The following is a 25,411-nucleotide window of genomic DNA, read 5'->3' on the forward strand; positions in this document are numbered from 1 at the left end:
CTTTTCTTTCTTATGAAATTCAAGTCTCCAATTTCTTTCATTTTTATCATTTTCTCTTTCATCATTTTATTTCTCTGTTATTTTTCTCTTTATTTAGAGTAAGTTAGGGCTGTTAGATTTTTCATACAGTTGTCTCTGCAATCTCACCCCCCATAATATATTTTCCAAATATCATGTTTGCCTACATAAAATGAATATACTAATATGCTACTTTTAAATAACACACAGAGGAGTGTACTAAGTAAAAAGTTCATACTATGCAGGTTTTGGCTTTCTCAGTACACAATGACCTTTCTTTTCTGCCCTTTCCAGTTTATGCACCCTGCTCTTTCTTATTTATCATACTGTATGTAGGCACTACTCCACTAATATATTTTATTTTATTTTATTTTATTTTATTTGTCCACTAATATATTTTAGACTTTATAACACATACCCCCAAAACCAGAAGTTAAAAAGAAAGAATACAAATATATATGGATGAAGCATGTAATATTTTTTCTGACCCCACAGATGTTCTTGAACATCCTTTGCTTTCCTCTCACATTGGAGACCACTGTCCTAGATCATATCAAATTTCTCTTCTTTTTATTTCTGAAAAATTTCCTTTTTCATAGCAGATGCACATTAGTGGTTCCTTGTCTCTCTTCCCAGCTGAACAAATTTCTAGATGGTGTTGTCTTCCAAGTTCATACACTTGACTTTCTTACTTTGCTATGGTCAATTGATAGTTCCCATTCGAATGTAAAGTGTAAATAAAAGCATCTTTTTCTATTTTCATGCTCCTGTATTATATAGTATATGTAAAAACTTTTTGCTTAGTGTTCAGCTCCCATGGGAAATGGGCTTTCCAGATGCTAAGATGCTGGGTTGCTGGAGGCAGGCACACTGCTCTGGGTTGTTGGGCCTCAGTTCTGCTTTTACCAATGAAGTGATGATGGGATGGTTCAGGAACTAGGAGCCTGGTGGCTCAGTGGGTTAAGCATCCGCCTTCAGCTTAGGTCATGATCTCAGGGTCCTGGGACTGAGCCTGGCATCAGGCTCCCCACTCAGTGGGGAGTCCACTTCTCCCTCTCCGTTTGCTCCTCCCCCTCCTCATTCTCTCTCTCTCTCTCTCAAATAAATAAAAAAATCTTTTAAAAAAAGGAACTAGGAGAGCTTGATGGATATGAAATTCCATGGATAGAAGTAGTGAATCAAGAGACAGTGCTAGTCCTGTCAAAATAATGGCTGAGCCATGGTGCTGCACAGAGTTAAAGCATATCAGATTGAGGAAGGCCCTACCTATGTCACCAGCAGATGTAATATCTATGTTAGGAACTCTGAACCATAAGAAGCCAGCATCTTTTCCTACTCAAGGTGGAACGTTGAGTTTGATAAATTTCTGTGGCTTTGGCTCACTGACTCAAGAACTTAGAATGAAGGTGGAGATGAGTGCAGAAAGGGGCTAACAGCTCCACATCACTTGCCATCAGGGAAATACAAATCAAAACCACAATGAGATACCACCTCACACCAGTGAGAATGGGGAAAATAACAAGACAGGAAACAACAAATGTTGGAGAGGATGTGGAGAAAGAGGAACCCTCTTGGTGGGAATGTGAACTGGTGCAGCCACTCTGAAAAACTGTGTGGAGGTTCCTCAAAGCGTTAAAAATAGAGCTACCCTATGACCCAGCAATTGCTCTACTGGGAATTTACCCCAAAGATACAGATGCAGTGAAACAGCAGGACACCTGCACCCCAATGTTCATAGCAGCAATGTCCACAACAGCCATACTGTGGAAGGAGCCTCGGTGTCCATCGAAAGATGAATGGATAAAGAAGATGTGGTCTATGTATACAAGGGAATATTCCTCAGCCATCAGAAAGGACAAATACCCACCATTAGCTTCAACGTGGTTGGAACTGGAGGGTATTATGCTGAGTGAAGTAAGTCAATCGGAGAAGGACAAACAGTGTATGGGCTCATTCATACGGGGAATTTAAGACATAGTGAAAGAGATTATAGGGGAAAGGAGGGGAATTGAGTGGGAAAAATTAGAGAGGGAGACAAACCATGAGAGGCTTCTGACTCTGGGAAACAAACAAAGGGTTGCAGAAGGGGAGGTTGGGGGGGGAGGATGGGGTAAGTGGGTGACAGGCACCAAGGAAGGCCCTTGAGAGGATGAGCACTGGGTGTTAATATGATATGTTGTCAAATTGAATTTAAATAAAATATTTAAAAAATAATATGATTTTAAGTAAAATAAAAAAGAATGGGGCTAACACAGTGGGCTATCCTTAAAAAGTCATGCTTGCAAGGTTAACCCTTGGGTAGCATCTGGGAAATTGGATTTGGGGAGGTATTCCTTCATACCTAGAATGGATCAAGAGTGGCTCACTGTGCCCAAACTCTTTGTATATACAATAGAGTTGATGCCAAACATCTGCTTTCCTTCTGGGAATCTTGAATTTTAGTACACGCCAGGCACAGAGCCTACATGACCAGCCCCTGGTAAAAACCCTGAACCTGGGACTCTAAGGAGCTTTCCCATTAGACAGGATTTCACACATGTTGCCACTACTGAATGCTGGGGGAGTTAATAAGGATGTCCTGTTGACTTCACTGGGAGAGGATTCTGGAAGCTTGTTCCTGGTTTCCTCCAGACCTCACCCCATGCATCTTTCCTTCCTGATGATTGTGCTTTATATTCTGTTGGCAGTAATAAATCATAGTCACCAGTAGAACTATATGTTGTTCTCAGAGTCCTCTTAGCAAGCCATTGAACTTGGGGGTGGGTCTTGAGATCTCCAGTAATCTCCTCTTCCCAGCAGGTTGCTGCTCCTGAGCCCCTTCTATGTAAGAATTCAGATGCTGTTGTTGGGGTCAGGGCACAGGTTTTTCCACCACCACCCCCAGGTCCAGTAATCAGCCACACGATGTCCCTTTCTCAGCAGTCACCCTAGACGGCCCTCTGTGGCATTTCACGTCACTGGAGACTAACTACCTGCCCATTATTGAACACACCCCTTGATTTCCAGATCCTCCCTCTCTCTTGGTTCTACTTTCTGGCTCTTCCTTCCCAGTTCCCTTATCCTCCTCCCTCTTATGTAGAGATACAAAAAAGGTACTCTTCTGTTTCTGTTTTAAATCCCTAAACACAGAAGCAGTACAGTAAGTGCCAAGTTTCCCAGGAGCCCACTGTTCTTCGTGTATTAGCCCAGGCTCCTAGAACAAAATATCACAGACGGGGGGCTTAAAGAACAGAAGCTTATTTCTCTTTCTTCTCAGATGATAGAGATCAAGGTGCCTGGCAGGGTGGGTTTCTGGCAGGAACCCTGTCCTCGCCTTGTAGATGGCTGCCTTCCTGTTGGGTCTTCACATGGCCCTTCCCCTGTGCATGTTCTCCTGGCACCTCTTCCTCTTCTCTCTCTCTCTCTCTTTTTTTTTTTTTTTTAAAGATTTTTTATTTATTCATGAGAGACACAGAGAGAGGCAGAGACACAGGCAGAAGGAGAAGCGGGCTCCCTGCAGGGACCAGGACCCCATGATCCTGGGCCAAAGGCAGATGTACAACCACTGAGCCACCCAGGTGCCCTCCTCTTCCTCTTCTTGTAAGGATATTAGTCCCATTGGATTAGAGCCCACCTTTATGCCTCATTTAACCTTAGTTACTTCCTTAAAGGCCCTATCTCCAAATGCAGTCCTATTGGGGGTTAGGGTTGCAATGTATGAGTTTTGGGGGGATACAGTTCAGTCCCTAAAACTTTATAAGAGGTTGAGTTTGAAGCGTTAGGCAAAAGAATTTCATTATTTCATTGGAGAGAGTTGATGGTGGGCTCTGGGCTTTCTGTAACCTTCTTAGAGTGGGAAGAAGGTTTGATCTAAAGATCTAAAGTTTGATCTAAAGATGTTTCCAAAGAGCCATTTATAGAGCTTGACCTGTGTTTACTGGATTTTAAAGAATGTAGGGGCTGGTGTTTGCACCACATATGAAACACCTACAGGCCTGGGCTGGAGCTGGAGCTGCCGTCTGATTTGGGTAGCCAAGCAGAGACAGCCAGGCTGCATTGGGAATAGTGCCTAACATAGGGGCAAAGAAGCAGTCAGTTTTGGGTTGCCTTGAGGACCATCTACAGGGCCAATAGCATTCCAGTGGAAGGAGAGACCACCAGAAGGTGAGGGGTCTCATAACCAGCCAAAGGGGAGGGAGAGCTAAACCGCTTGGAGGAATTGTAGCTTGATGTGCCTCTTTCCCTTACGCCTCCATCTTGGCCATTTCCAACCCAGGGGAGGCCAGAAACCACAGCTGGACACTGGGGAAGGAGGTGGACCTAGGAAAGACTGAAGAAACAAACCTATTCCTCTTCCCTGTCGCACAGCCTAGCCTGGGTCAGGCCCCAGTCCAAGGAGGGAGGAAGATGTTTTCTACTAAGGGAGGTCTGGAGTTCTGGATTGGTAGCCTGGACTGGACCTCTAATTCCTTAGAGCCAATATCAAATCTACAGGACCAGCCCAGTGCTTGCCCCAAAGCCAGGAGGCAGCTGTAAGACAGGAAGCCGTGAACAGGGAATTATGAGAAAGGAAAGTGATTTCTGCTTGTATCCTGTGGAGTCCAGAACATCCAAGACACCAGCTTCATGGGCGCTTCTGAGGCCCTTCGTGGTCTTCCCTTCTCTCCTTCTCCCTCTGCTCTTGATAAATTCATACAGACCCATACTAGAGATGGAATTTCTTGTCTCATTGTTTATTTTTTTGAGTAGGTTCAAAAATCAAAAAGTATAAGAAAATATACAGTGAGATGTTGTTCTGTTCTTGTGCCTTGCCTACCCAGACTTACCTGTGCAGAGACCAGTAACCGTTATTAGTTTGGGAGGTGGGGCATTTCAGGTATTTTTATGAAAATATTTATCCAAATAGGAAAATATACTCTCCTTGATCCCCTTTTTAATTCAGATCGTAGCATCCATACTGTAATGGTTCTGCACCTTGCTTTTTTTCATTTGAGACTCTATCTTGAAGATCTTAGCAATCTTTCCATAGATCTTGAAGACTTCTATTTAGAAAAAAATTTTAAAGATCTATTTATTTACTTTAGAGAAAGATGAGAGCAAGCACCTGTGGAAAGAGCAGAGGGAGAGGGAGAGAGAATTTCAAGCCAACCCTGTCTTGAGTGTGGAGCCTGATGCCGGGCTTGATCTCATGTCCCTGAGATCACGACCTGAGCCCAAAGCAAGAGTCAGATGCCCAACCGACTGCATCACTCAGATGCCCCAGATCCTGAACACTTTTAGATCTATGTTTGTAGCTTTTAGGCACTCATCTTCCAACTTGCCAGCACCTCAAAATCAGCATTTCCCAAAGACCTGCTCTCCCTGATTTTTTCATTTTTCCTAATTAGCCCCCCAGTCTGCCCATTATCCCAGACTCAAACTTCAAGGTCACTGTTGCCTCTTCCCTGCCTGTCCTTCCAAGTCTTGTTGGTTGCACCAGAAATGTCCTTCCCCTGGATCCAGTGTTCTCCACACCCCCTTTTCTACCCTGGCCCAGCCTTCTTCTACCGTCTTACGGAATGCCCTTTCCTAAGCCACCGCTGCCCCTTCCAGACAGCTCCATTACCACTGATTGCCCCTTTCAGCTTCTTAGAATCCTTCTCCCCCTTTTAAGGTTCACTTTAGGCTCACTGCCAAGCCCTTGAGAATTTCTTAACTCGAGCCTTTGCTCCTGTGCTGGTCCTGTCTTGGTACATCACTTTGAAATCAGTCAAAGTCAGTCACTTGATTTTGTCCTGGGGTAACAGACTGCAAGCTCCTGGAAGGTAAGTTTGTGCCTTATTGGTCTGTCTGTTGCCCCATAAGATACGGCCCACTCACCTGGTCATTTACAGGTGTGCTTCTGGAATGTAGTTGATTGATTGGATTTGAGTCTCAGAAGTTTTTGTCCTTCTCCTAACCTGTCTCCTTTTCCTGTATATTCCTTTCCTTCTTGACAGTGATTTTTTATTATTGTTTCACGTCATTGTGAATGTTTCAGCGGGTTGGTCCTAATGAATGCTGTGTAGTCCTGGTCCTCCCACAGCGTCCTGCCCTAGTTCAAGTGCTTTAGTGTGATTTACATGGCAGTGGGAGCAACAGGACGGTCCTTAGCAGGTTAGCTTCCTGCACTCCTTCCTAAGTGGATCATGGGATTTGGCAGCTTAAGGAGGGAAGGATGAGGCCTGGTAGGAGTGAATGCCACTCTCTCCTGCTACAATCACTTGCTTGCTTGAGATTTGTAAACAACCACATGGAGTTTTGCATTCAGGGTCTGTCACATTCCATGAAATGGGGTGGGTCTGGGAAGCTGCCCACCTTTGTCTCTGGGGCATGAGAATCCAGAATGGCCGTCAGGTACCATGTTAGGCCTGGGCAGGCCTCACTTATTAGAGCAATTCTTTTTAGTGGAAGAGGTTTCAGATGCCTGCAGAGTTGTATGTGAGAGGCTTGGGTCCCCTGGGAATTGACTGTCCAAGGAGAATCACCAAAGACCCTGCCTGCAGGCAGAATGGCAATTTGGGGGAAAAACGGCCTTTAGGCAATGGTCGTTTATATTAAAGCCCCTGAAGGCCATCTCACCCAATTTCCCACTAAATTCCTTCCTAAGTGGCAAGATAGGAAGACATATTAAACTCTCAAAGTTTGCAGACACATACAAGCCTGTGCTGGGACTAACGCCAGCATCTTATGCACAGGGGAGCTGGTACACCGGGGAGGCCGGCCTCAGAGGTCCAGAGCTGAGTCCCCTTGCTGGCACACACGAGCTGTGTAGCCATGATGTAGTTACTTTTAACCCCTTCCCACTTCCGTTGTCTCTCGGATACAGTGTGCTAGAGGAGAATCTGTTCTATTGCTGGGGTAGAATCAGATAAGATGATAAATGCAAAGCTCTGAGCTCAGGGTCTGGCATTTAGCATGTGTTAAATAAATCCTTCCGATTACTTATTAAGATTCTTCTAAATGATTAAGAAAGGCCTCTAGTGGTTGACCTGAGGCCCAACAGGTAGACCAGAGGGAGCAATTTATATTTCACTTTGCCTCTATGTCCCAGGCAGCCATTGCACTCCCCTGCAAGGTAATGCTGGGGTCCAGAGAAAGAGTATTCCAGACAGAGCCCATCTGTGACCCTACTTCACCAGAGGCCCAGGTGTCTGCCCACAGTTTGTCCAAGTGTAGACACAGTGGAATCCCAGTTCTGTTCCCCATGTGAGTTTCTACAGGCTACTAAACCTCTCTGTGCCACAGTTTTCCCACCTGTAAAATGGGCCACTGGAAGGCTTCCATGAACTGGCGTATGGGTGTCTCTGTAAGCAATGCCCACCACAGCGTGAGTGCTCAGTAAAAGGTAGATAGTTTGATCATCATCAGACTTTCCAGACCTGCTTCTACCTGGACTGGTTTTCGTGTAAGGGACTTAATGTAAAACCTCCCTTTGAGGTTCTGTCTGTCTCACTTCTGGGATGGATGGAGTCAGGGGGAGGGGACATGAAGACACCCTTCTGGGAGCAGTGTAGATAGCTCATGAGATGTTCCCAGTTCTGTTTGGCCATTAAACTAGGATCTGTTGAAGAGAGCTTTTTATTTTTCTAGTCTAAATCTGAATAGAACCTTGTGCTACTGGTTGGACTGGGGTTGAGCTGTGCATTGGGGTGAGGAGTCTTCATTTATAGCAGGTCTGCAGAGAATGTTCTCTGTACACACACACTCAGGAGCTGGAGCTGAGCACATCCTAAGAGAGGTGTGGGGTCCCACCTAGACTATTTCTGCAACTGTGGGCCTGCGGGAATCTCCCTTTGCTCCATAACAGTAAAAAAAAAAAAAAAAAAAAAAAAAAAGGCAGGGGGCTCATATTTTGATCCCCAAAAATCTGAGGTTCCACATGTCCTTTATTAAATAGCACAAAGCAAATTCTCCCACAAACTGGACCTCCTCTAAGTCACAGAAAGTCTGTGCCAAACCACCTGTCCTCCTGCACTGCAATTGGCATTGCCCGTGGGACCCTGAGCTCTCCTTCCCCAGAATTTTCTCTCTGGCCAAGGGTTGGAGTAGTGAATGGGCTGCTCCCCTAATGGGGTCCATCATTTCTGCTTGTCAGCTTTGAGTGTGGTGTTCTCAGCCAAGGGCACCATCTGTGAACACTCCCTGGTGACTTAGACAGCAGCTGCACTTAGACCCTTGAAATACACCAGTTCTACACCGCTGCACTCCCATCACTCTAGGGGGAGCTTTCAGAGAGGGGAGTGATCTCCCTCCTCCTATCCGGAAGGTGGACTGTCCAAAGACAGTAGCCCTATTCTCCTGGCTCTGAGAATCAGGTGCTCTGCTACCTTCTATGGACCACCCCTATTAGACTCCAGGTGAGAGACAGCAGTACTCCCTGCACCAGGGCCAAGAGCTTGAGTGACACAGCTTGGTGGATATATTTTAGTTAAGGTCTCATTAGGGCTTCCTAAATAGTGATCCATGCCCTTGAGCTTCCCAGCCTTTGTGAACTGTTAGATGTTGCCATGGGTGACAGACATTTGGAACGATGCTCACTGCTTACAGAACACCATTCCAGAGGGAGGGCTGGGGAAGGAGATCTATAGTCCTTGGGCCATCTTCTTGTCCAGTGTCTCTGGACCTCTCTCTTCTTCCTCTTCTCCTCCATGTCCCTCTCCTTCTTTTGCAGAGTCACCCCACCACCAGGAGCATTTGTTTCCCTAGTTGCCTTATCCCGTGAAATTTTAATAGTGCAGATATGTTGTATATCTGTTTATGTACTGTGGCCCAAGGAGGGCCACAAACCATTGTAATATCAAGATTGTTTGTCTCCTAGGAATCCATTTTCACCTCATCAAGGGTGATAACTATTTCTCTAGAGAATGCATATTCTAGTCTGAGACCTTCGGGCCATCTAGCCCTGAATGAGCGGGGGCGATTTGGGGTGAGCAGAGGGTCAATACAAGTGTTTAACGAGCGTGCTCTATCTGAAACTTGGAGCTACATAGAGCTAGCTCAGTGTGAATGCCAGGAACGGTGGGCTTTTCTTTTCCTACAGCTTCCAATTTCCTGCTTTCACAAATACTGGATGACTATTTTGGGGCAAATGTATCAGTCTGCATTTAAGAGAGTTTCTTTGCCTTGTATTTTTGGTAAAAAAAAAGTAGTTATAGGTCAAAAGGCATCAGAATGTTACAGCATCTTAAATTACTGTCAATCGGTATCCGGGAGGAGTGGACCAAGAAGGCATAAGAGAGCCTATCTCCTCTCTGTATCTCCACCAACACTGGGCAGTATTCTTTCTAGAAGTATTGGCTAATTTGAGAGGCAAAATGGTACCTCAGTGATGCTTGATTAGCTTCTCATGATGGCCAGAGAGGGTGGAATTAATTAATTAATTAATAATTAATTAATATCTCAAAGGTGGAATTGAATTAGTTAATTTCGAGGGTGGAATTTTAGATGCCTCTATCCTGTTGAATAGTGAGAGGAAAACCAGTGTCCTCCAGTAGCCCAGTGACTGCCCCATCCATTTGCTGCTAAATTTTCCTTTCCTACTGACTTGTCACTCCTCTCCTACCCCTTTGGATTTTTTTTTTTTAATCTACACTGCAGTGTGTTTCTGGACTTCTTTTTCTGAATTATTGGCATCTTGATGATGACATCTGCTCAGCTTTTTGAAACAGGTTTTGAATGAGAGCTCTTTGAAGGTAGTTGCACTCTGGGAGTGGATTGATGTGTGCACACTTTGGCAAACTCATGTGTAGACACCTGGGCCATCTGCACCAGTTGGGCTAACATGTGGTGAGCTCTTGGGGGAGACGCCCTTTTGAGCAGTTCTAAGGGTGCAGAATGCCACACTGATGAGTCACCAAGGCTCAGGCAGGACCTTGAAGGTCTGTTTTTATCTAAGTTGGCTCAAGTTCACCGTACTGGTCAATATCATGAAAGATGTGGAACTGCGCAAAGGAAAAACAAGCCAGAGATATCATTCATTCATTGCATGAGTACATACAAAGTGCTTGCCATCATGTGGAATATACAAAGAAGTTTCAAACTGGGTCCCTGACCTTGCAGAACTTACAAAGCAGGTGGGAAATAGGTACACAGATCAGTGACTGAGATACAGGCTGATAAGTTCTAGGACAGAGGCACATGAAGGTAGATGGAGAACAACTCTGTCTAGTGAGATGAGGGTCAGAAAGAAAAATAAAAAGAGAACATTATATTTAAGTTCCATCTTAGAGAATGAGATGACGTTCATTAGGCAGACAAGTCGGGGAAGGCATCCTGGATGGAAGGAACAGCATGTACCAGAGGCATGAAATTCTGAAAAAAGTATGGCATTTTGTGCAGAGGTGGGGAGTAAAAGGCAGCGAAAGGGGTTTGAACACCATCCTGAAGCGATTTCCTTATTTTGATCAAAGATGCCATTGATGTTTATAAAGCGCGATCAGTTATGCTTTGGGGGGAATAAACTACTGTATGGGAGACAGAGTGGAGGTGAGAGTGTGAGAGCAGATAGCCACTCCACTGGTAAGGTTGTAATTTTAATTCGGTGCATTGATTCTTGCAGACATTTTCCCACCATGATGGTGATTGAATTAACAAGGAAGAAAGAGCAAGCGCAGGCTTGGAAGAGGTGAAAGATGTGATGTCTCAGTTTATGTGTGGGTGACAAGGATGAGGAGGTGTGGATGAAGCTGCAATTTCTATGAAATTTACAGCTGGGCCAATTGAGGCCGGACGGTACAGCAGGTGTGAGGGTGGCCACTTGAGTGAGCGGTGCTGGTCGGGCACGGAGGTATAGACCTACTGGCAAATAGTTAGGCATATGTGTTACTGAATGTACCAATATTGCCAGTTTTTTGTTCTCCCCCTTGGTATTTTAAGAATGTTGGACAATTTTCAGTAAAGCTGCCAGCTCTTCATTGGTTGAGGTCACGCCAAGGGGAAAAGCGTGATGGTGTTTATTTCATTGGGCGCAGTAGGTCAATTTCAACAACATTTCAACTCACATTTATATTTTCTCCTTCCAGGGGATGGCCAGGTGGACTTTGATGAATTCATGACAATTCTTGGGCCCAAACTGGTGTCTTCAGAAGGTCGCGATGGTTTTCTTGGAAATACAATAGATAGCATATTCTGGCAGGTGAGTATGAATTTTTAAAAAAATCAGATTTGACAGTAAACATGTGCCTGAGACTAACTTTTGACTCTGAATTGTTGAGCTTCTGTTCAGCGTGTGAAGATCTCTTCTGAGCTAGGGTGACATATGTTCCTAGAACTGGATGTGGAAGTAGAGGTCCACACTAGATCCTCTGAACAAAGTATCAAAACTATACTCATTTAAAGTTAGGCTGAGCTAACTATCTCCCTATATAACCAGAAACAGTTATCCATTTGGGAGGAAATATACTCCACTTCTGATACACAGAAGTTTTTTTCCTGGGGGCACTTAGAAAGTACACTGTTGGGACTGCCTGAGCCCAGTTCTATCCCTGGTTCCAAGATATCCTTGTTGAGAGGAAGGCCAGGTTGCCTCATGTGTTTAGATCCTATCAATATCCTTTTTCTTAATAGGACAGAATAGTTTTATCTAAGAGTTTGTGTTAGATGCCTCTCAATTTGTTCCTATTTCTATCTCGTAAGATCTCTTAAGACATTTCAAATATTTACACTCAAATTGTTAAGGTGCTACAAATCATTTTGATATTCATTCTTTAGTCTTAATAGGTGACTATCAGTTCATGATTATGGAATTTGGGCAATGGGTTGTGAACCACTATTTTTAAAATTTGAGTGAAATAATTTGTCAAGTTAAATTGAATTGTTGGTTATACATGTAAAGCATCACTCCAGTACAGTGCAGTTTTTTAAATTTTTTGATGTGTTTTTTTTTCTTAACCAAAGATAATTCTCTAATCTAGGTAAACATTACAGTTGACATGTATCTCTAGTCTTATTCTGCTACCTATCTTGCATGTAACCAACAAGCACTTGGTAAGAACACATTACATGCCTTATAGTCTATCACTGGGTGTTTCACAAAAGACATTGAAAACATAATCTTGGCTATTTAAGTTTGGCTGGGGAAACACTTTTAAGAGAGAAAAAACAGAAGAGATTCTTGGTGTGATGGTTACCAGACTAATCTCTTGAAGCCTGGGACTTCATGGTTAGCATCCTCAGCACCTCACACATTATATACACTAGACTCTCAATAACTATTTTTTGAATAGAATGAATAGCAGTTCCATAAGGGAGACAAATGTAGTCTTGAGGGGTCAGATAAGACTTCAGGAAATGGGAACACTTGCTTCAAACTTTGAGATATGGCAGGGAGTGACAAAGAAATAAAAAAGGAGTTCCAGGCTTGTCACGATAGGTTTGAATAGAGTGGAGACCATAAGCACAGGGTAATCATTGACCATGATGAAGGTTTAGTCTGCCAGGCTTTGCTGGCAGAAAGGTTTTAGGACATGAGCAAAGAGAAGACTTGAGATGATCCCAAGGTCCCTGAATGGCAGGGGTAGAGTCATGGAAAAAAGAAGTCTTTGTGTGGATTTGAATTCTAAGTTGGCCATGTTGACTGTAAGATGAGGGTCCAAAAACTAAGAGAGGGAGGCAAGTCCATGGCTAGATGCATGCAGGGATGGACCACAGATGAGAGCCCAGGGCTGGAAATCCGGATTTATTATCCATCAGAGCTGGTGCATGAAATCATAGGCAAGGATGAGCTCACCAAGAAAAGCTGCATAAATGAAGATGAACAGAGAGGCAGGACCTGGCTCTGGAGGACATCCAGGGGCAGGGGAGAGTGACACACTAGAATGTGTCCTGAAACTGCCTCCCCAAACTGTGGTTATGATCGGCCCTGCCCTTCCCCAGAGAAGGACTTCCGTGGTTCTACTTGCCATGTGACGAGAATATTTCACTGCTTATGTAACCCTTCAGGTGTGACTCAATACTTGGAAGGACATACAGGTAGGGGCCTTTGGCAGAAAGGAAAAATGAACCCACAGTTAAGAAGATGGGGAAACATTGTTTCTCACCAAGCTGTGTTCCAGCCCAAACAGATCCACTCTGGATAAACATTTGGGAGCTCTTTCTCTGCCTGATTTATTTCGTCTCGCTTGTGCTTTATTCCCACTCTCAGTGCTCTTTCTACCCTTTGCCTCTGCCTTCATGGCCCCCTGTAGTCTGGAATAATGCTACCTGCCTTCTGGGCTCTGAGCATTCTTCCTGGCCCTGGAGGCCAAGGAGCTCTAGGTACTTAACCTCCACCTTAAGTAGAAGCCTCGTATATCTTCCAGATGCTTCATAGTAGAACATCTACACAGCAAGGAGATATTTCTCCCTATATCTTGACTGCCTCTACCATAATTCGGACATGCTATTATGTCCACAAAGTCTCTGTTTTTGCCTTATTAGAGACCCTCTTCCTCACCTGGGGAGACAAACAGGATGGGGAAAAGCAAATAAAGGGGGAAAATGCCATTCTGAAATATTTAAATGAATGCAGGGACACAAGGCTTCCATGGCAGTGGTTTGTCCTGCTGGTCCTCATGCAGCTCAGAATTTTATGACTAGCAAAGGAGAACAGAGACATCTATCAATTCTCAGTAGTCAGCTGTACCCTCCCACGCTGCATCCCCACCCCCACCCCCGGTCTATTCCGAGACAGCATGAATAAATTGTATTTAAAACGTCCAGAGCATCCGGTTCTTCCTGGAAAAAAGTTCACATTCCCAGTGCTTGAGTGATTTTTTCAGGTTTAAAAGAAGGCTCTGTGTGTGTGCGTGAATGTTCGTATATGCATGCGTATGTGTGTGTGTTTCCTTTGTTACAGTGGTTGAAGATTTATAGAAGAAAAGTCGCAGAATGAGGTCTTTCTGCCTCTGAACAGACAGGGGCATATTGATATCGGGAGGTACTGACACTCCAGCGGGAGGAGATGGTTTACTTAAGACACTCTGATGAGGCTGCTCACCAGGGACAAATTCAGTTTCTTGTAGATACAGATAGGATGTTATACTTAGCAGGGCACGTGAGTGACCTATTTGCTGCAAAATATATTCGCTGTAGCTTGTGATGTAGAACAACAATAAAGATGTATGATATCATGGTTCCTGTGGGTCACGAATCGGAAAGCAGCCAGGTGAGTGGTCCTTGCTCGGCGTCATGAGGTTGCAGTTAAGATGCTGGCTGGGGCAGTGGTCATTTGAAGGCTTGACTTGGGGCTAGAGGAAGTGCTTCAAGGTAGCTCACCCATGTGGCTGGCAAGGTGACGAGGGCTGTTGGCAGGAGGCCTCAGGTCCTTGCCACATGGATCCCCCAGCCCCTGCAGTGTTGCTTGAGTATCTTTATGATGTGGCAGCTGGCTTCCCTCTGAACAAATGATGCAAGAGAGCACAAGACAGAAGCTATGGTGTCATTTCTGGCCTCCCCTTGTAAGTCAAACCCCATCATTTCTGGAATACCCTCTTGGGTACGTAGCCCGTCCCCATTCGGTGGGGGAGAGGAACACCTCCTGGTGAATACCCAGAGGCAGCTGTCGTCAGGACCCATTTTGGAGACTGGCTTCAGCTTCTGGCCCGACGTTGGCCCCACTGCCTTGGCTTTCCCCAGCCTTTGGTTCCTTCTAACCTCAGAGGAAAACTGACTGTGGCTGTTTTCTGTGTTCTCAGAAGTGATCCTAGAAGGCACTAGGCTCCTCTTGCTAATTATTTTTTTTTATTTGTAAAGATTTTATTTATTTATTCACAATAGACACAGGGAGAGGCAGAGACACAGGCAGAGGGAGAAGCAGGCTCCCTGTGGGGAGCCCAATGCGGGACTCGATCCTAGGACCCCGGGATCACGCCCCGAGCCAAAGGCAGAGGCTCCACTGCTGAGCCCCCAGGTGCCCCTCCTCTTGCTAATTAAATCATCCTCCTGTGCTCCCTCCTCACCTGCGTTATAGCCCACAGTGCCAAGAGGAAAATAAAAGCAACTGGGATCTGCAACAACAGCTATTCATCCGTTGGTACTTATCCCGAAAGTCAGGAGCCCCTGGCTCTTTGCAGGAAATTGGTATCAGTGAAGGTGGGGTGGAATTGGCTACTAACGCAGCCTCCTTCCTGAGGAGGAGGGTCTGAGGGCCATACCCCAGGGTCTCTGCCCTCCCAGGGTACGAAGCCCTCTGGGGTGAGGTTCCCAGATTTCTTGGCAGCCAGTTCAGAGCCTCTCCCTTATGTGGCAGGTAATAACTGCTGGAAATTTTTATTATATTCTTGCCCTTTGTTCATCAGGTTTCTGTGTGTTTGCCACTACTGCAAGTGACATTCTTGGGAAGGAAATGCGAAAGGGCGTTTGAAGTCAGCCTTAGGACTTGGTGTGTGTTGACCATGGAGAGGAGGAAATGGAAGGGCTGAAGGGGGCTAGGGCTCAGGATGGGATGGTTTTCATGTTCAGTGCTTTGGGTTGATTGCACCTGCAGGGAAGTGGGGTCCTCAGAGTCTCTACTGTTCTGCCATTCATTGGTGCTCCACACCCTGACTCCACTTGCACCCAAGAAGGGGGGTCCTTAATACAGGAGATGGCCCTGCTGGGAGGGGACAGAGCCCAGTTTCTGCATCACAGGCTTACCTGAGTCACCACAGCAACCCTTTGTCTGCCTTGTCTTCCCCGGGGCCTCCAGCACCGTGCAGCACTGTTCTGCAGCAGGTTTGCAGATAGCACGCAATAGAGAGGATCATGGCGAGGATCATGGCAGATGGAACAGCTCTTACAGCCCGGGGGTCCAGCCAACATTTCTGTCAGACTCTTCTCCCTCTGAAGAAAGAGAGATGAGTCCCGTATTGGCTGGGAGAGCTGAGATTTGTTTGTCTTACTGGAAGGTGTAGGTGAAACACCTAAGGCTCCTTTGCTACCGATTTTTATCGTATCACAACCAAACCTGATGCATTAAGACCTCATGAGTTTAGACTTTCTGTCTTAAGGAATAAAACACATAAGTGTCTAAGCAAACGAATCAGTTCACTGGATGCTGCGGGGTGCATGGGAGTGCATCCGAGGCTAGAGGTCAAGAAACAGGAAACTCACATGGGCTCCCTGGTTTTTGTGCATGCTCCTGAGTATTGGCTGAATGTCCTGAGCCTTGCTTGCCTATGCATGTGCAAGCTGGTCACCGTCATAGCTCGTTTATCTCACAGCTATGTGCAATATCCAAGACACTGAATTATCCTCACATAAAAATGTGTGGGACACCCACCCCCGGATTTGGTCCACATCAAGGCCTGCCATGCTGACTTCTCCCAACTGCAGGCCTGCTCGGCTTCATTTCCAGCTGTCCACTCCTCCCCATCTGGTGGGAGAATACACAGCAGATGTAGTCAGATCCCTACAGCTGCTCCCCAGGAATCTCTCCAGGCTTGGCCTCTGTCCCTCCATCCCAGACCCTTGCTCTGGTCTCATGTCTTCCATGGCATTCCATTTCTACTATGGTCCAACTCCTGATTGCTGACCTGTGCTCTGATCCAAAGGCCACTCCTTACTGGCCTGGGGCCCAGGGTTTTTGCTTAGGCCATGTATGTGCTGGTCCCAGGGATACAGCTGAGACGAGCAGGGCACTGTGCTTAAAATTCTTGACTCATGGGCAATTGAAAGCACTTGATGTTCCATGCTCGTGACATATGAAAGGAGCACTACACAAAGCTACATTATGATCCGGATCTGTTATGCATAAAAGTACGGGAAAAAAGTATATCAAAATGTTAACAGTGATCTGTCATGTGTGGTAGGATGATGAGCGATCCCATCTTTCTGTATTTTCCAAAATCTCGACAGCGGGCATGAGTTAATTCTAACATCAGAGAAAGAAAATTAAAGGAAAGAAAATGAAATTCCTAGCAAGTCAAGACCCTATTAAATATCTATAATTCAGGGGTATCTGGGTGGCTGACTGTTTGAGCATCTGCCTTTAGCTCAGGTCATGACCCCAGGGTCCTGGGATCAAGTCCCACATCGAGCTCCCTGCATCGAGCCTACTTCTCCCTCTGCCTCTGTCCTTGCCTCTCTGTGTCTCTCATGAATAGATAAATAAAATATTTTAAAAATATATCTATAATTTTTTCATCTGTAAAACTGGAGATTACCTGGCCCATGAGGCTGACTGTTGGTAAAACTTGCAGGGCAAGCAAGCAAACAAATAAACAACAACAACAACAACAACAAAACAGAAGAAATCATAGTCCATCATGTAAGGTATTTGTTGCAGGGGGCCAAGGCCTAGAAAACACTGAGATCTTCACTGTCTTAACATTAAGAATATATTGCATTGCAGGAGGCTGAGTCTCTCTTCACATCAAATCTGGCACCAACAGGATCTTTCTCCCCCCCAGTATTTTGTCAATGTGCCACTCTATCAGTTTTGGATCTAAAAACTGCTGCTCCCTAGATCTTAATCATTGAACAGAACCTAAATAGCTTTCAGAAGCGGTGCCCATCACAAGGCCCATTAGATTGACAGCTAGTGCTTGAATTCCCAAAGTGATTTCATTTGTGAAATATGGAGTATGGAAAGCATTAGCATCATCAGCAGAAGTCTTGAAGTGTGGTTCCTGAACCAGCAGCACCAGCATCACCTGGAACCAGTTAGAAACGCAAATGTTAGGGTCCCACCACTCACTGAATTGGAAAGTCAGGGGGGTGGGTCCAGCAGCCTGGGTTTCAGTGAGCCCTGCAGATGACTCTGACGCTCACTCTGGTTTGAAAGCCACTGAAATTTCAGGGAGCCTGGCATCTGGTCCCACTTACTGGTCTGAGCCAGACCTTTGTAGTTGGTGTTTCTCATATTTATCCATATTCATAAGTGTTAGTCTATAGGTTTTAACTGTTTTTAAAAGGTGGAGAAATCATATGTCAATAGGTAACTAGTTACCTAAGTAGGAAATGCCTTTCCAAGGGTTAACACAATGCAAGGATCATTAAAAGCATTAACTGGGGCACCTGGGTGGCTCAGTAGCTTAAGCATCCAACTCTTGATTTCAGCTCAGAGCATGATCTCATGATCTCAGAGTCATGAGATCGAGCCCTGCATCAGGCTCTGTGCTCAGTGCAAAGTCCACTTGAGAGTCTCTCTCTCTCCCTCTGCTCACTCACTCACTTTCTCTCTCAAATAAAATAAGTAAAATGTTTTTAAAAGTATTAAACTATTAAATGGGGGGGTTTGGTCATTTATCAGTTTATTTAAAAAATTAAGAACAAGACAATAATTTAGTAGAAGTACCACTGGGTGGGGAAGAGAGGGTGAGAAAGGAGATGCTGGGGGCAAGTTCATTCTCTGTACAGAGATGCAGGGAAAATTTCACATAGCTTTCAAGACTGCCTGGTGAAAGGAAAAAAAAAAAAAAAAAAAGGAAGGGGGAGTTATATAGGTCCCAATACTTGTTACTGCTCTTTATCAAAATAGTACACATACCTGCACAAATAAAATCGCAAAACGGTGTTGCCACTTTTTCAAGAAAACAAAACAAAAATTAGTGATTTCTTTTTCCTCTTTGTTTTTAAAAAGTCATCGTCATCTTTTTAAACTACTAATTGAAAGAATTTTCAGGGACGCCTGGGTGGCTCAGCAGTTGAGCGTCTGCCTTTGGCTCAGGTCATGATCCCACGGTCCCACTCTCCCGTGCAGAGCCTGCTTCTCCCTCTGCCTATGTCTCTGCCTCTCGCTCCCTCTATGTCTTGAATAATAAGTAAACTCTTTTTAAAAAAAAAAAATTTCAAAATGGAACAGGAAAAATATGGCAACGGACAAAATAAAGCATATGTGAAGAGCATTGCTAAAGCAATCTGAAAACCTCTTAATAGACAGAATAAGGAATAACATACAGGGAATCCCCTGGTGGCTCAGCGGTTTGGTGCCTGCCTTCAGCCCAGGGCGTGATCCTAGAGACCCGGGATCGAGTCCCACATCAGGCTCCCTGCATGGAGCCTGCTTCTCCCTCTGCCTGTGTCTCTGCCTCCCCGCCTTCTGTGTCTCTCATGAATAAATAAATAAAATATTTAAAAAACAAAACCATACAATTGGTCAATACTTCAATAAACATAATCAAAACAGTTCAGCCTCACTAGAAATCTAAGAAATGTAAATTAAAATAGTTGGATAACGTTTTTCACCCATCAGATTGGAAAAGAATAAAACCAGGATAGTACTCAGTGCTGTCAAGAGTGGGATAAAATGGACAAACTCATATGCTCACATGGTAGAAAATGTAAATTGTACAACTTTCTGGAACACTATCTGGTGATATTTAGCTACAACTTTTCAGATGTTAAATCCTATAATTAAAAATAATTCTAGGGCAGCCCCGGTGGCGCAGTGGTTTAGTGCCACCTGCAGCCCAGGGTGTGATCCTGGAGACCCGGGATCGAGTCCCACGTCGGGCTCTCTGCCTGGAGCCTGCTTCTCCCTCTGCCTGTGTCTCTGCCTCTCTCTCTCTCTGTGTCTCTCATGAATAAATAAATAAAATCTTTAAAAAAATAAAATAAAATAAATAAAAAATAAAAGTAATTCTATGTCTAAGACTTTCATATGAAATTAGAGATGTAGAAAAGGCACTTACAAAGCTGGAATATTGTACAATTATTTAAAATAATATTTTCACTCTACAGTCTGTAGCGTTTGAATGTACAGTCTAATCACATTGCTGTCGTACATCTGTTATATATCCATTTATATTCACAGACAAACACTGGAGAAAATGCAGTAATTCTGACGATGTTAATTGTTATGGATTGGGATAAAGGCTAATGGCATTTTTTTCTTTATCCTTATTTCTATTTCCTGAAATTTCTACATTAAGCTATCTGATCTATTCTGTTATTAGTCAGTGAAATTAACAAAACCTCAAGTTAACAGAATCATATTATGAAACAACTATTTTCAGTGGTAAAATAGTGGAGTTCCTAATAGACATGCCCATTGTCTTGGTAAACAAAGTGCAAAGTTGGTAGGAGAGTATAAAAGCATATAATCAAAATTGCAGCCATCAACCACCAGAAGGGAAAACGCATGGAGGCATCTGATTGGGGGCCACCCACCCAAATCTCTGTGTGGCCCTCTGTGCCCTCTGCTGTGGAAGGCACAGGAAGCCCAAGGCCAGCTGTCAGCACTCCCTCCTCCCAGCATGGCAGTCACCTTCCATCAATTAGTATGTTGAAAACCCACACTTTAGGAGAATGTCTAAATTGAACTTGGAATCAGGAAAAAAAAAAAAAAAACCTGAAAATAATTTTTAAAACCTTTCCTAAATAAACTCATAAGTGGTTCTTGAGTCCGTGCCTGGGATGCGCTGACAAGTGACCTCAGCCAGTAAGAGGAGAACATCACTGGTCACATTATCAGGAAAGTGCTGGCACCAGTGGCTTCATTCTTATATCTAAATAGAATCTCCCCAAGTTAGTTAAGTAGGCTCCATGCCCAGCACGGAGCTTGATGTGAGGCTTGAACTCACAATCTTGAGATCAAAACCTGAGTGAGATCTAGAGTCCTGCACTCAACTGGCCGAGCCACCCAAGACACCCTGAATCTTCCCAAATTTTATATGAAGTTCTTTTCTTTTATTCAATCTACTTACCCTCAGAGGTCTAACACACAGGGCCTGTGTGTTATGTGAGCCCTGTAGACTCTCGGGACAGCGTAGAATTCTCATCTACAGTTACCTAAATGCAGAGGACAGGAGAAAAGGAAAGATGGTGGGCTGATTTTCTCAAGGGTAGAATCTTTCATGAAAGTGCACAGGAAGCAGAGAAAGGAGCTAGGCAGGTGTGAAAGCTGATGGGGACCTCCCGGGGCCAGGCAGACAGATCCTCAAAAACCCCGCAACAAGCAGCACCCAAAGGCAGGCTTCTGCAGGGGACAGGGGTCCCTGTGCTGCAGTGTCCTGGAGACACTTTCTAAAAATAAAACACTTTATCGAAATATGATTCACGTGTAAAGCTGTCCATATTTAATATGCACAACTCAGAGTCTGGAGGGAAGTGTACATTCACGAAACCATCATCACCATCAAGGTAGATACGCAAATCTGGCCTCTTCCAGTGTTTCCTCCCCACTCCTTGTTGCCGCTGCTCCTCCTTTGTGTGTGTGAGAAGAACACAGAAGATCTACCCTCTTAGCAAATTTTAAGTACACCATATTGTTAGCTATAGGCACTAATGCTGGATGGTAGCTGTCCAGACCTCGTTGGTCGTGCGCAGCTGCGACTGTGTCCCCTGTGACCATGACCCACCCGGCTCCCCTGCTCCCAGCCCTTGGCACCCGCATTCTACTCTGCTTCTGTGGGTTTGACTCGGATGTCTCATGGAAGTGAGATGGCGCAGTTGTTTGCTGGAGACACCTTCTGACCACAGCTCCAGGGATCTTGTTGCCACAGGACAGAGTTCCTGAGGTTCACAGGCTCAGCCGGGGAGGTGAGAGGAAGGAACCCAAGCCGCCTTCCGTGGCGCGTGGGTCCTTCTCACCAAGCTCCCGATCCTCTCTCTGCCAGACTCTGGTTGCACTCCCACACGTTTGTTGAGATGCCACCTTGTAGATCTTTATCTTTTTACCATTATAAATACGATTTTAATTTTGTCATTGTAAGTTTCTAACCACTTTCTGCCATTATCAGGGTTTGGGAATTTTGGCTTTTATCTGACTTCCTTACTGAATTCTCTCTTTAGAGGTCATGTACTTTTCAGTTGATTTTTTTTTTTTTTTTTTGGTTCTGTAGGTGACTTTGTCTACAGATTGCAGTGATTTTGTTTCCTTCCATCTGACACTATTTCAGTTCCATGTATATTAACGAAACCTGCTTATTAGTTATAAATGAGAAGGGTGAGATTTGATGTTGATATTAGGAAATTAACTTCTTACTTACCAACAGTTTATTTAATATGGATATATGATAACTTTTTGCAAATGTCCTTTGAATATCTCATAAGATCACATGATTATTCATATTTAACTTACTGATATAGTGATTAATAAGCTTCATAATATCAAACAATTTTTACATTAAGATTAATGTTAGTTGTCATGATAGGTTGTTTTCTTAGTGTAATTTGAATTTGTAATGCAATTTTAAAATTTGATTTGACACCAATTTTGATTTCTTCATCCATATTTATAAATAAAAGTGGCCTCTAGTTTATACAAAACTGTAAGTGTCATTGTTAGGTTTTGAAATATATTGTTCTACCATGATAAAATTCATTTGTCAAGTTTCTATCATATTTTGTCACCTACAATAAATTATATACTGTATACATTTATTTATGACCTTAAATTTGAGTGGCCTAGTTCATAAAACTGCCTAGATCTAGTGGTACAGTTTTGGTTTTGGGGCTCTTTTTTTGAGGTATTTCTTTGATGGTAACTTTTAATTGTTCTGTTTTGAAAATTTATATTATCTTAAGGAAATTTCCAATTCTTCAAAATTACTTAATTTACGAACATGTACTTGTACACAAAACCGTTTAAAAATTTATTTGCCAGTATCTTTTTACCATTACTACAGCTTTTTCCCCCTTATTTTTCCAGCTTTATTGAGAAATAACTGATATACAGCACTTTGTCAATATAAGGCATACTTCACAGTGATTTGACTTACATATATCGTGAATTGATTACCAAAGTAAGTTTGACATTGGTCATCCCACTTAGATGCCAAAAAAGAAAAATATTTTTTCCCTCTGATGAGAATGCTCAGAATCTCCTCTCTCAACAACTTCCAATTACACCACACAGCAGAGTTAACTATGGTTATTAGGTTGTACTTTATATCCCTAGTACTTATTTATCTTGTAACTGGAAATTTTACCTCTTCTTAAAAGTAAAAAAAAAAAAAAAATTCTTTATCTGAGTATATTTGACACTCAAATGTTACAGTAGTTTCAGACGTACAAGAGAGTGAGTCCACATCTATAGGTATTATGCTGTTCTCACCACAAATGGAGTGTTACAGCTTCTCTCTTATTTATTTATTTATTTATTTATTTATTTATTTATTTACTCATTCATTCATTCATTCATTCGAGACAGAGAGAGAGAGAGAGAGAGAGAGAGAGAAAGAGAGAGGCAGAGACACAGGCAGAGGGAGAAGCAGTCTCCATGCAGGGAGCCCGACGTGGGACTCGATCCCGGGTCTCCAGGATCAGGCCCTGGGCTGAAGGCGGCGCTAAACCGCTGAGCCCCCCGGGCTGCCCTATAGCTTCTCTTAATAGTAATTTTTGTTTTTCTTATTTTGAATTAATGTATGCCATAAAGTTATTTATTTTACTGATTTTTTGAAAAAAAATTTTCTTTGTTTTTTCCCTGTTTCCTATCTTCATTTCCTTTCTGCTTTCTTTACTGTTATTATTTATAAATTTCTGTGTTAAAGGATTATTTTAGGGGGGCCTGGGAGGCTCAGGTGGTTAGGCATCTGCCTTTGGCTCAGGTCATGGTCTCAGGGTCCTGGGGCCGAGCAGCACATTATTCTCCCTGCTGACGGAGGAGTCCGCTTCTCCCTCTGCCTCTGACCCTCCTTCCCGCTTGTGCTCTCTCTCTTACTCTGTCTCACATAAATAAATAAAATATATTTAAAAAAAGGATTATTATATTTAGTTCTTTTTTTTTATGAATGAAGGAATTTAGATACGACTTTCCTATTAGTACAGCTTTATGAGCACGCCGAGATTCTGCTCGGCAGTGTTACCATTTACTATGTGGTTAACATCTTCCTTCACTCAGTAGCGACCTTAGGGAATATCGCTGAACGCGTTGTTGAATCATTTGTTATTAACTTCTCATTTTATGATTCCATGGCAGCCATAGGATGCCACTCACGTAGTCCCTTCTTCGTACGATTGTGCCCACTCCGTGGGTCTCAGTGCGTGTTCACCTTCTGCGAGCGTGGCTGGGTGTTGGGCAGACCACCTTCACCTTCACGGTGTGTAGGAAATAGGGCCATGTGCCCTTGCCACGAGCATCCCGTTAAAGCCTTGCATGCCCCGGTACGTTCCGTACCTGCTCAGGCTGTCTTGGATGGATGGTGCGGAGTGTCTCATTCCGTTTCTTTCGTTTTCTGGGTGGGTGTGTGTGTGTGTGTGTGTGTCTGATACTGTCATCATTCTTCGGTTGCCTCAGCGGCCCACTCAGCAAGTGCTTACCTTGTTGGGCCAGCGTGGTCGTCGCCGCGAGCGGCTGACACGCGTGTCGCCCCCCCGCAGTCTGTGTTCTGGCGTGCGGGGTACAGGGCAGACAGACGCTAAGGAAGCGGCTCCTCTCATCCCAGGTGACACTCGGTTCTCGGACATACACAAATGGGGCGACCACAGCAGGGGGCAGCCGGGGCGGGTGCTCCGCGACTGTCAACGGAGCGTGCGGAGGGGAGGACGAAGTGACACCCGGGCCCCCCCGGAGCATGGGCGAGCCCCGGCGTGCGAGCCCCGCGGGCAGCTCCAGGGCCCCGCGGTGAGACAAGCCCGGGGAAGACCCGGCGGGCAGCGGAAGCCTGGTAGGACAGGAGCTGGAGAGGTCAGCAGAGACCAGCCTCCGTGGGCCCTCGCAGGCCCGTGTTGGGGCGCGGGTTCGCCGGAGAGTGGGCGAGACGCCCCAAGGCTGAGGCGAACTCTCCCGCGGCCCGGGCGCCGGGCGCCAGCGCCAGCGCCAGCCCCTGCCCCTGCCCCGGCCCCGGCCCCGGCCCCTGCCCCGCGCGGAGCTCCGCCCGGCGCCCCGCCCCGCGGGCTCCAGGGGGGGGGGGGGAGGCCCCGGCGGCGGCGCACGCGCACAGGGGCGGCCCCCGGCGCCAAGCTTGGCCCAAGTCGCGCCGATCACGCCTACTCCTGCCCCATTGGCCCGAGGTTAGTCACGTGGACGGCCAGGCGTCGGTCGCGTTGCCGCACCCGGCGGCAAGGGGTGTCGGGAGATGTAGTCTTTCCTCTGGACGGCCGCGTTCCCGGATTTTAAAATCGAGGGCTTCGTTGCTGTTCAGAAAGCGTGGATTGACGCTTGGGGCAGGACTCTTCGTCCCAGGTCCCAGCAAACAAGGAGTCTGGGCCTAGTTTTATGTAGAAATAGTACTCGTTGGAGTGATTGCAGCCGCGTAGTGGCGTGGTGTGATCTCCCTGCCACCGTGTGCCCGCCGCGGTGTAGGAGGGCGGGGGCGGGGGCGGGGGCGGGAATGCAAGGGGGACCTCGGCGAGCCCTCTCCGACCCGGGGAGACTCGCTGTGGCTCGCACCGGGGCGGGAGCAGCCGAGCGGGGAGAAGGGGCAGGCTCGAGGCTTGTTCTGGAGGTGGAGCTAGTCACTAGATCAAATTGTGGCATTTTCGTTAGTATCCATCATTACCGTTTATGCCTACAGAGGGCCTCTCGGCCCATCCCCCATTTTTGTCTTAAACG

At 45.2% G+C, this 25,411-nt stretch overlaps 1 protein-coding gene and 1 long non-coding RNA gene across 12 annotated transcripts in view; one reads left to right on the top strand and one right to left on the bottom strand.

The window, feature by feature from the left end:
* Positions 1-25,411, top strand: part of CALN1 (calneuron 1) — a 529,066-nt gene that overhangs the window by 329,176 nt on the left and 174,479 nt on the right. For 10 of the 11 annotated variants that reach the window (XM_038539013.1, XM_038539021.1, XM_038539012.1 and 7 more), the window contains one exon: positions 11,040-11,152. In XM_038539013.1, coding sequence (XP_038394941.1) covers positions 11,040-11,152 — 113 coding nt within the window. Of the gene's footprint in view, positions 1-11,039; positions 11,153-21,758; positions 22,273-25,411 lie in introns of those variants that run through there. The other variant, XM_038539022.1, reaches the window with a different exon arrangement.
* LOC111096175 lies at positions 9,983-24,706 on the bottom strand. The gene is made up of 4 exons (XR_005360500.1): positions 24,178-24,706; positions 20,622-20,706; positions 15,631-15,816; positions 9,983-14,391 (listed from the first exon to the last, which is right to left on the bottom strand). It is a non-coding gene; the product is annotated as an uncharacterized LOC111096175 (long non-coding RNA).

This window comes from Canis lupus, chromosome 6 (genome assembly GCF_011100685.1).
Source record: "Canis lupus familiaris isolate Mischka breed German Shepherd chromosome 6, alternate assembly UU_Cfam_GSD_1.0, whole genome shotgun sequence".
Lineage (NCBI taxonomy): Eukaryota > Metazoa > Chordata > Mammalia > Carnivora > Canidae > Canis > Canis lupus.